Genomic DNA, 11,658 nt, shown 5'->3' on the forward strand with positions numbered 1-11,658 from the left:
AACCTTCCCCTCCCCCAATACACAATAATTTCAGAATGGACACATTTCATCAAGCACAAAATTAAGGGCATGTATGAAGGGAAGGAAGAGTGATTTTGTCTTAATGTACTTCAAAGTACAATTGTAACATTTCTCCAATTGTTTTATCTTCAAATCAAGATGATCCAGTGGCTGAATTAAAAACTGATCTTGGTTTCCCAAACTCTAGATCAATGCTACAGTGTAGTAGTTTTTTAAAGGTATAATAGAGCAGAATTAAAAGGCAAAGATTCCCTGCGCACATATTTGCTAGTTGTTCCTGATTCTAGGGGGCATATCTCATCTCCGATTCAAAGCCGAAGAGCCAGCGCTGTCTGAAGATGTCTCCGTGGTGATGTGGCCAGCATGACTAAATGCTGAAGGCGCATGGAACGCTGTTACCTTTCCACCAAAGTTGGTTCCTATTTTTCTACTTGCATTTTATATGCTTTCGAACTTCTTCTGGCAGAAGCTGGGACAAGTAACGGGAGCTCACTCCGTTACGTGGCGCTAGGGATTCGAACTGCCAAACTTTCTGATCGACGAGCTCAGCATCTTGGAGCAGAATTAGAGAACTTCTAATGTAGGAAACCTAGATTAAATTGATTAACTGATTATGTGCCATCAAGTTACTATCAACTCTTAGTAACCACATGGAAAAACTTTCTCCATAACCTAGTTTTTTAACAGTGCACCAATGAGAGAACTCCTGATTTAGGAAATCTAGATTAATTGCAATAATTCACTCAATAGTTAATCTTACCAGAACCATAATCTACTGGAATTTCTTTTTCTTGTGAAGCAGGCTCTGGAATCCATGGATCTCCCCCATGGATCATTTCAGACTTGGGAACAGGAAATCCTATGTAGGAAGAAAACAAACAGGTGCATTGTACAAATAGAAGAGAATTATTTGTAGCTCATGGTTGATCTGTGAGGTTCTCGATCTCCCTGTGCTTATTTTCTTACAGATGTTTCATTACCCAACTAGGTAGTAATATCAATGCTGGAAGGGAATGGGGTTTGGTTCCTCTTTGTATATTAGTAGTTTGCCCTGCAAGTGTTGGTGGGAGTGTTCTTGGTGCAGTGAAACTTACAGTGATCATTCTAGAAGTAAAATTTATCCCAAATATCAGAGAAGAGCATTGAAGCTGGAATCCGGTAAATTGCCAGAGCTAAGTTAATAAATATAAGGTGTACACAACCTAGCTCATGGTTCAATCCTTTAATCATTATACAATACAATAGCAGAGTTGGAAGGGACCTTGGAGGTCTTCTAGTCCAACCCCCTGCCTAGGCAGGAAACCCTATACCGTTTCAGACAAATGGCTATCCAACATCTTCTTAAAGACTTCCAGTGTTGGGGCATTCACAACTTCTGGAGACAAGCTGTTCCACTGATTAATTGTTCTAACTGTCAGGAAATTTCTCCTCAGTTTTAAGTTGCTTCTCTCTTTGATTAGTTTCCACCCATTGCTTCTTGTTCTCCCCTCAGGTGCTTTGGAGAATAGGTTGATCCACCTCTTCTTTGTGGCAACCCCTGAGATATTGGAAGACTGCTATCATGTCTCCCCTAGTCCTTCTTTTCATTAAACTAGACATAGCCAGTTCCTTCATATGTTTTAGTCTCCAGTCCCCTAATCATCTTGGTTGCTCTTCTCTGCACTCTGTTCTAGAGTCTCCACATCTTTTCTACATCGTGGCGACCAAAACTGAATGCAGTATTCCAAGTGTGGCCTTACCAAGGGATTATAAAGTGGTATTAGCACTTCACATGATCTTGATTCTATCCCTCTGTTTATGCAGCCTAGAACTGTGTTGGCTTTTTTGGCAGCTGCTGCACACTGCTGGCTCATATTTAAATAGTTGTCCACTAGGATTCCAAGATCCCTCTCACAGTTACTACAATTGAGGAAGGTACCACCTATACTGTACCTGTGCATTTTGGTTTTTTTGTCTAAATGTAGAACCTTACTCTTTTCACCATTGAATTTCACTTTATTAGATAGTGCTCAATGTTCACGTTATGCTCCACTACATTTCATTTAATAGCAGTAGACTTATATACCGCTTCATAGGGCTTTCAGCCCTCTCTAAGCGGTTTACAGAGAGTCAGCATATTGCCCCCAACAATCTGGGTCCTCATTTTACCCACCTCGGAAGGATGGAAGGCTGAGTCAACCCTGAGCCGGTGAGATTTGAACCGCTGAACTGCTGATCTAGCAGTAGCCTGCAGTGCTGCATTTAACCACTGCGCCACCTTGGCTCTTTTAAGGAATTTAAGGAATTTACTGTATTTTTCACTCCATAATATGCATTTTTTTGTCTACCCCAAGTGGATGGAAATGTCTGGGTGTCTTACGGCGCAAATATTGCCGAAGCTCCGCTCACCCGTAGGCCCCCACCCTTTGGCTGTTTTTTGCCTCTATGTGTCCCGTTTTGGAGGCCGAAAATGGGATGTGCAGAGGCAAAAAATGGGGGGCGCAGAGTGCTGAGGCCAAAAACGGGACGCAAAAAGGCAAAAAATGGAGGGAGGGGATGTGGAGGCCAAAAATGGGATGTGCGAAGGCCGAAAAGGGACACGTGGAGGCTGAAAACAGGAGTGGGTCTTATAGAGCGAAAAATACAGTAGTTCCTTAATATGTATAGCTCCATCCTGTGGACCTTAAAAAGCATTGGGCACAAATCTAGATTTATTCTTTCTGTACCTGAATGATCAACTGAGAAACTCCGACTTCCTTCGGCCACCTGGTTGTTTGGAAGCCATGAAACATCTTCTTTGTCTTCTAACTTAATTGTCACGTTAGGGAATTCTAATTAAAAGAAAGAAAAGATATTGAAAAATAAGATATTGCTGACTCTTATGTTGGGGAGGGGGGAGGTACGGTACAGTGTATGTTATTGTTCACATCTACCATTTAAAAATAACATCCTAAAACCCTTGGAGGCCAATAAAAGAGTTTCAAATATCCCCATCTGGGAGACCGGAAGAACTGCAGACTAGACAATGGTCTGATAAAGAAGGAACTTAGCTTGTAGAAGCAATGGAGGCATGGCAAATGTCTTTTCAGACTTTCGTCAACTGTACAAAGTACGGATAGTCCTCGACTTACAACCCACAATTGAGCCCAAACTTTCTGTGGCTAACTTAGACAGTTGTTAAGTGAGTTATGCCCCATTGTACAACTTTACTTCCCGCAGTCACTGTGTGAGGTTTCCAAAAGATGTCCTAATTAATTTACGAGCCTCAAGACAAAGTTCAAACGAAATCCAGTCATTTATCAGGAGCAACATTTTGCCATGGAGTCAGATCTGATTTCTGTTTAATGGTGGCTGAACTTTATCTCCATATCTCCCCTCAGTCTGTGTCATAAATCACAACCACCAGCGAAGTGCTGCAGCAGGTTTTGCACCTCACACGCCTGCTGTAGAAATCTGAGATCCGACCCTAATCGAAGGTACGCATGGAATTCTCTCCCCCTTCTCCAATGTCAACTTGATAATAGGCGTGGAAATGCTTTACAAGTTGACACACTGCAGTTGTTAAGTTAGTAACGTGGCTGTTAAGTGAATCTGGCTTCCCTATTGAGTTTGCTTGTCGGAAGGTCACAAAAGGGGAATCACTTGACCCCAGGACACTGCAAACATCATCAATACCTGCCCGCCTGTCAAGCGTTTGAGTTCTGATCACGCAATGGTCCTCAGTTTGAAAAACGGTCATAAGTCACTTTTTTTCAGTGCCACTGTCATTTCAAACGGTCACTAAATGAATGGTTATAAGTCGAGGACAACCTGTATTCCAAATCTTTGTCCAGAAGGTTTCTCTGTCCTTTTTCAGAAGCACAAACGTGCTGCCACTGACTTGCAGAGACTTCTATTTGAAGTAGCTCCAACCATAAGTCATTTTTAGGGGGAAAAACAATCCATCTTTTTCCAGGAAGCGTGCACTCAATTAGAATAGAATAGAATAGAATAGAATAGAATAGAATAACAGAGTTCTTCTTGGTATAGGGATCTCAGGTATAGGGATCTTGGAGGTCTTCTAGTCCAACCCCCTCCTTAGGCAGGAAACACTATACCCGAGATGGCGAACCTCTGGCCCACAGCCCTCTCTGTGGGCACACGAGCTATTGCCCAGCTCAGCTTCACTGCACATGCATGTGTGCCTCCCGTCGGCCAGCTGATTTTCAGGTCTCTGCCACACATGCATTTTTGGTCCCAGGAGGCTTCAGGGAAGCCTGCTAGGCACAAAACAGGAGAGGGAGTCACACACATACGGGGGGAAGGGGTGGGGGGGTCACCTGCATGTGCGAGGGGCAGGGGGAGCACAGGAGGGGTCATGCGTGCATGCACAGGGGAGCTGGGGGAACGCGGGAGGGGTCGTACAAGCATGCACAATGGGGAGGAACGCATCGCATTATGGGTGTGGGCACGCGAGCGTGCACTGTCGCTTGCACACGGATGATTTTGGCAGGCAAGGAGAAAAAGGTTAGTTGTCCCTGTCCTATACCACTTCAGACAAATGGTTCTCCAACATCTTCTTAAAAACTTCCAGTGTTGGGGCATTCACAACTTCTGGAGGCAAGTTGTTCCCCCGATTAATTGCTCTCACTGTCAGGAAATTTCTCCTTAATTCTAAGTTGCTTCTCTCCTTGATTAGAATCAGTTCATTTTACTCCGAGAGTGTTTAACTCGAAAATGTGATTTCAGGGAGGGATGCCCCTTGATCAGTACGGCCCCACAAAACAACATAAACAATACCCTTCAAATCCGTAAAAGGAGAATGAAATCCTTACCCAACGAAGACATTTCCCTGGAATTCTCTTGGTTATGCGTCCGGAATCAGTTTCATGGATAGGGGTTCAGAGGTCTGTGGTTCCTCCTTCAACAGATGCACAGGACTGCATCTTCAGAAGTTGTCTGATGTCCTTGGGGTGTGTGTGAATAGAGCACCTGTTTTTAGCATAAAGATATTTTCAGAATTTGCAAAAGGCTTTCTATTATATATCCCACCCCATGGCAATCCAATAATGTGTACTCGGGCCAGTAGCTGCCATTCCAGAGATTGAGACGTTGGATCCAGGCATGTAAGTCAGTTCAGAACGTCTACTAAGCTGCCAACAACCATACTGTGACCATTACTGATGATCATAGAGGAAAAGCTAATGAATACCCAGAGTGGCCTTCTTCAACCTGGGTGTCCCAAGATGCATGGACCACGTTTCCCAGAATCCCTTGCACATTGTGGCCCTTATTGACCATTGTAGAAGTTGAAGTCAGCTATCTGGAAGGCACCCACATTGGGAAAATCTATTCCACTTCTGGATTCGAGTTTCTATCAAATAGGATGAGAATTAGGATGATGTTTTCAGTAGGTGCTATCAAATTGGGCCTGATTATCATGATGGCAGGGACCAATAGCTGCTATCTCCACCTGTCTCCAGTTATAATTCATAATCTATAGCAAAAAAAACTATGTAATCACAGATAAATGTGTGTTTCTCTTCCAAATTCAGGGAACACTTCTTTAGCTCCGTGCAAACTTCGTGTGCCCGAGTTTCTAACGAACACACTGACCCTGATGATGTTACCTAGTTGGGTAATGAAACACCTTCAAGCAAGCAACCAAGATCAGAGCGCACCAAGGATGCTATGAACTCTGTATAAAACCAGTGTACCTTTTTAAATCTAAGACCTTGTTTCCCTGAAAATAAGATCTCCCCAGATAATAAGCCCAATCAGGCTTTTGAGCGCATGCACTGAAATAAGCCATGCCCCAAAAATATTGCAACACAACAGCAGCCATGAGGTCACCACGCTAGCTGCCTCCTCCTCCTCAAAAATAATTAGACCTTGCTGAAAATAAGGCCAATAAGGCACTTATTTTGGGGGTCAAAAGAAAATAGGATCCTGTCTTATTTTTGGGAAAACATGGTATGCCCGTTATATTTTTTCCACACAGAAATGAGCGAGAGAAGAGCATCAGAATGAAAAGATGAGGAGCTGTGCCCATTCAAAATAAAAATAAAAAATAAAGTTCATCACATGGAACTTTTCACATTGGGGCAGCAGGTTAGTTCTATATTAGAAGCAAATTTATGTGTTTTGGCTTGAGCAATGAATCCAGCCTTTTTTAAAAAAAAAATAAGCCATGCTTTATTGCACAAAATGTTCTGACTAGTTGAGGAACAAAAAAGGAGAAGTATAAAAAAAATGGACAGAGCAGCTTGTAACTAGAGCAGAATAAACAGCAAGTAGCCCAAATCTGCAAAGATAGAGAAAGCTAAGCTGAGAATGAGATAAGACTCGCAACAAATGCCAAAAATAACATATCTTTTGATATGAAAGGAACAAGAGAGGTTAAGGGAAGCGTTGGTCCACTAATGACCTTTAAATACCACCACCACCCCACATTCATTATTTGATCTTTTTCTAAACTGGAATGATCAAGAGATCTTGCACTAGCCAAGCAGCGCTCTAGCAGTTTCTAGTTCTCTCAACTTTGAGCTTCTAGTTGTCTCAACTTTGAACACACTAGATTACAGTATTTCCAATACTGTGACCCAGGTGCCCCTGATCCTCCATATGGATACAGGAGGGAGTTTCCACTTGGGATTGTCTATAAATACAATTACTAGAAAATGGCATCAAATTCAAGAATCATTACATTTCACATGATTCTTACTGACTCATGCGGAATCTTTCATGGCTTCAGGCAACAACTAGCAAATCACGAGAGCTGTTGCCTTCACAAAATCTCAGCCTTTTTAAATTGTAAAAAGAAGAATGTAAAGTCATTTTTGTTTAGCTTTGGATTTCGGCTGAACCATTCACGACAGTAATATGTATCACAGTATTTGTACTGTATCCACTTCACTAGTGACTCTTGCTTGTTATGGCGATCCTCAAAAGTTTTGATGACATGGTGGCGGTATACATATCAATAAGCACTGGGAACCACTGGATCACAGAATTGTAAGGATCCACCTTAGCAGAGCCCCGGGCATCCTATGATAGCTCTGACAGTACTATCAATTTTGGAAGACACCACTTGCGGCTGGATACACACAACGCATGAACTCATGAAAACTATGATTTTTCTGTACTAGCTAAATGGCTTAAGACAGGACTGACACGCTCAGCCCAAAACTGCACATCCCGGTTAAATGAACACAACTCTAGGCAGCATCACGTGAGAACCCAAACAGAGATGTAAAATCTGGTGAACGCCTCCCGGACAAGCAAATAAAGGATAGGTGTTAGCAGAGGCTGTAACAATGGAGAAGGGAGATGGAGTCAGAAACAGTTTGCTGGATTCAGAAACAGGTGCGTGGGTGTGTGTTTGTGTTTGTTTTACTCTCACCCGTTTAGTCCCCACCTCCTGCCACCCAGGACAAGCAAATAAAAGATAGGGTTAGCAGAGGCTGTAGCAATGGGGAGGCGAGATGGATCGGGGTGCTGACTTCAGAAACAGGTGTAGAGGTGCGTGCGTGTGTTTTGTGTGCGTGTTACTCTCACCCGTTTAGCCACCGGATCGCTGCCCGCTCGGAAGATCCGCTGCCGCTGCTGCAGCAGCAATGATTTCTCTTCTCCCGCTTCCTTCCCAACGGAGCTTCCAGGCTCAAAGCCTTGCAAAGCTTGTCGTCCCGGTGCAGAATACCCGCCGCACCCCCGTCCAGCTCAGCGTCGGGCATCCGGGCACGAAGACCCCGAGACGCCTCGCTTCCCTCCCCACCGCCACGCTCCTTGGGGACGAAGGCTGCAATTGCCTCGGCGCCAAGATCAGCCGGGAGGAAGCCCGGCCCCCCATCCCAGGGCTCCGAGGGCTGCTTCGGGGGGAGGGGGAGAGACTGGCAGAAAAGATCCGGGTCAGGATCTCCGGATGAAAGGAAGGGCAGGGAACAGGCGGAGGGAGGGGGTGGTGGGGGGAACTACGGGGCGCGTCCCCTGGACTCTGCCGGCTGTTTTTGCGGACGGGTTTTCCCTCGGGGTTTCCGCTTCCCGCCACGTGACCGAAGTCAAGCCAAAGGCCTGGAAAGGCGTAGAGGGCAGGGCGCCCGGTGGGTTCGATCCATCGAGGAAGGCAGGGACAAGCTCCGCCCACAGCCAGCCCGTCTCTCTCTAGATAGCCCGATTGGATAAAGGCGGAGGATGCGGAGTTCTTTTAAAGCGGGCGGGCGCCAGAAACAAGATTCTTCTGCTGCCTAAGCAGAGCGATGCACGAAGGCTTCCGCCGAAGGGGCAATGCCTGGTTTGGCTCAATTCAACTCGTACCTTATATTTGGTCCACTTTCGTTAAAAAAACCCACCTTATCTGGTCAACCTATTGCACAGGCAGTCCTCGATTTGAGACCGCACTTGAGCCCAAAATTAATGTTGCCCAGTGAAACATTTGTTAAGTGAGTTTTTGTCCCATTTTACGACCTTTCTTGCTACAGTTTTTAAGTGAATCACTGCACTTGTTAAGTTAGTAACCCGGTTGTTAAGTGAATCTGTTTTTCCCATTGACTTTGCTTGTCAGGTCACAAAAAGGGGATCATATACCCTGGGACACTGCAACCGTCGTAAATATGAGTCAGTTGCCAACAGTATCTGAATTTTGATCATAATGCTGCCATGTGTAAAATAATCACGTCAATTTTCAGTGCCGTTGTAACTTTGAATGGTCACTAAATGAACTGTCATAAGTCGAGGACTACCTGTATCCGATTTTGTCCAGTTCAATTTATAATACCTGATTTATGTAATGCCATATATCATGTAACTGATATATTGTATTTTTATATAGTGTTTTATATTTTTACTTGTAAACTCTCCAGTCATTCTGTGAGTAAAATGGACAGTATCTCAATTTGAAAGCAAACAAATTTAGTAGAAGTCACTTTATAATTCCTGATTTGGTCCAGTTCAATTTTTGATTCCTAAATTGATCCAATTTAATATTCAAATACCTGACTTTGGTTAACTACACAGTTGACTAAAAGCCAGAGTGTTCAGTGGTTGTAGGAATGGCAAAGACAATAAAACCATAGGCTAAGCTGACAGAACCAATTTACAGAAATAATACTCTGTATTTTGCAATGACCCAAGTTGGTGACAAGCCACAATTGCCCATGGCTGATTTCAGAAAACATTTAGCTCTGAGAGAGAAAGAAATACCCGGGCTGTCGGTTAGACTGGTAAGCCAAAAGAAACCATACAATACTAGAAAAAAGAAATGGCAAATCAATTTTCTGTCGTGGTTACAAAAAGAACATGGAAGTGTCTCAAAGTCAAAAAGCTGAGCTCAACATCAACATTTTATCATTTATTTTGCCGCTAGTCATTCACATCATGGAATACTATGATAAAGGCCAATCAAATGAATCCAAGAGTCAGAATTTGATTTTATATATAGGGACACGGTGGCTCAGTGGCTACGATGCTGAGCTTATCGATGAGAAAGGTCGGTAGTTAGGCAGTTCGAATCCCTAGCACCACTTAACGGAGTGAGCTTCCGTTACTTGTCCCAGCTTCTGCCAACCTAACAGTTCTAAAGCATGTAAAAATACAAGTAGAAAAATAGGGACCACCTTTGGTGGGAAGGTAACAGTGTTCCGTGCTCCTTCGGCATTTAGTCATGCCGGCCACATGACCACGGAGACGTCTTCGGACAACGCAAGCTCTTCGGCTTTGAAACAGAGATGAGCACCGCCACCTAGAGTCGGGAACGACTAGAACATATATGCGAGGGGAACCTTTACCTTTTATATATATATTGGCTGTTTTCACATATTTCAGATGCATCCAACTTTTCTATAGAGCCTTCTATTAACTCAATTTTCTGGATTCCCGTAACTCACACAAATGGGATGGATTTCCTACAACACGCCAAGCCAAAAGCTATTCTACCCACTTCTTAGTGTGTCATAACTGGTCAGCCACTTTCTCACCCGAGGCTGAAGATAGTCACTTATAGAAAACAGATAAAACCCAGCCTTCCAGTGAATGTTGACCAGACAACTGGTCACTTCTCACCCAACAAAAAACACAATCTAAAAATCCTAGGCTGCTGCTCATTTTTATACGTGTTTGTGTATGTGTGTAGGTAGGTAGATATAGATGTGACATTTTAGTTGAATAGAATTTGCACCTCACATGGTGTCTGCCCGGATCCACTGCATAAATGGGATATAACAGGAGTCTCCAACCTTGGCAACTTTTAAGACTTGGGGACTTCAACTCCCAGAATTCCTCAGCCAGCATTTTAATTAGACATGGCTGGCTGAGGAATTCTGGGAGTTGAAGCTCCCAAGTTTTAAAAGTTGCCGAGGTTGGAGACTCCTGGGATATAACATCCTCTGCTCAGTGTGACTGTGGGATCCAACGTCATACTGTAGATCACATCGTGACCGGCTGTAAGCTGAAGGCATTTATTGGTCCAGTTTCTGATTTTTTTCAGATAAACAATTCTGGGCTTCTATGGTTAGATGGTACTAATAAAGGAGAATATTGGTAGCTCAGGGTTGATATAAGGGATCCTTGGTGGTCTTTGAATTTGCTGGTTTTCTTATAGACATTTCATTAACCAAACTAAGTAACCTAATTTGGTAATGAAACATTTGCAAGAAAGCAAGAAAGCTCAGAGAGCATCCAAGACTCCTAATGGTTAGATGGCCTAGAATAAACATCTTTATTTAAATATAACTTTTTAATGTTCTTATTTTAAAGGTAAAGGTTCCCCTCGCACATATGTGCTAGTGGTTCCTTACTCTAGGGGGGAGTGCTCATCCCCATTTCAAAGCCGAAGAGCCAGCGCTGTCCGAAGACGTCTCTGTGGTCATGTGGCCGGCATGACTAAATGCCAAAGGCGCACGGAACACTGTTACCTTCCAACCAAAGGTGGTTCCTATTTTTCTACTTGCATTTTTTATATGCTTTTGAACAGCTAGGTTGACAGAAGCTGGGACAAGTAACGAGAGCTCACTCCGTTACGTGGCACTAGGGATTCGAACTGCCGACCTTTCTGTTCGACAAACTCAGCATCATAGCCACTGAGTCTTAATTTAGGTGAAATGTTAATATACATTGCAAGTCTGTGTATGTTATACCATACACAGAGCCCTCTCTGCCCAGTTTTTGGCTTAAAGAGCCTCCCACACCTCATTTTCGCTCCCCCATGGCCTCTTGCAGCACTCTGCCAGCCAACAACGGGTTTGCGAGGCCTGTTTTTGGCCAGGAGAGTGCTGCTGGAGGCCAAAAATGGGCTGCATGGGGGCCATTTTGGCCACCAGAGATACCGTGGGCCAGTCCTTTGATATTTCCAGGCCAGCCCCTCGGACCGGATTAAAACACCTTGAACTTTGAGTTTGAGTGGTTCTTGAGTTTGACACCCCTGCTTTAAATGGCTTCTAAGCGACTGATTGTAGGTCAAGGACCGCCTATACCGACATTCTCTACAGCAGGCCTGCCAAACTGGCAAACTGTGGGCTGGATGCGTCATGTGGAGGCCACACCCAGCCCGGCTCTACAAAGGCAAAAAACCGTTGCAATAGGTCCTGATACGTCATGTGACGCGATCGAGTTCGACACCCGGTGCTGTACAGGGATAGCAGTGGGTGAGTCTCTCGGCAGCAAAAACGACGAGAAGTCTTGTGGCAT

At 44.1% G+C, this 11,658-nt stretch overlaps 1 protein-coding gene across 1 annotated transcript in view; it reads right to left on the bottom strand.

Annotated features, from left to right (window-relative positions):
- Positions 1-7,949, bottom strand: part of LOC116502414 (zinc finger protein 585A-like) — a 31,688-nt gene extending 23,739 nt beyond the window's left edge. The window contains exons 1-4 of the mRNA XM_032208310.1: positions 7,537-7,949; positions 4,815-4,971; positions 2,727-2,831; positions 782-880 (exon numbers count right to left, since the gene is read on the bottom strand). Coding sequence (XP_032064201.1) covers positions 782-880; positions 2,727-2,831; positions 4,815-4,827 — 217 coding nt within the window. The 5' untranslated portion in view covers positions 4,828-4,971; positions 7,537-7,949. The remainder of the gene's footprint in view (positions 1-781; positions 881-2,726; positions 2,832-4,814; positions 4,972-7,536) is intronic.
- Positions 7,950-11,658: the final 3,709 nt, after the last annotated feature.

The sequence above is a fragment of the Thamnophis elegans genome, chromosome 2 (genome assembly GCF_009769535.1).
Source record: "Thamnophis elegans isolate rThaEle1 chromosome 2, rThaEle1.pri, whole genome shotgun sequence".
NCBI classification, from domain to species: domain Eukaryota; kingdom Metazoa; phylum Chordata; class Lepidosauria; order Squamata; family Colubridae; genus Thamnophis; species Thamnophis elegans.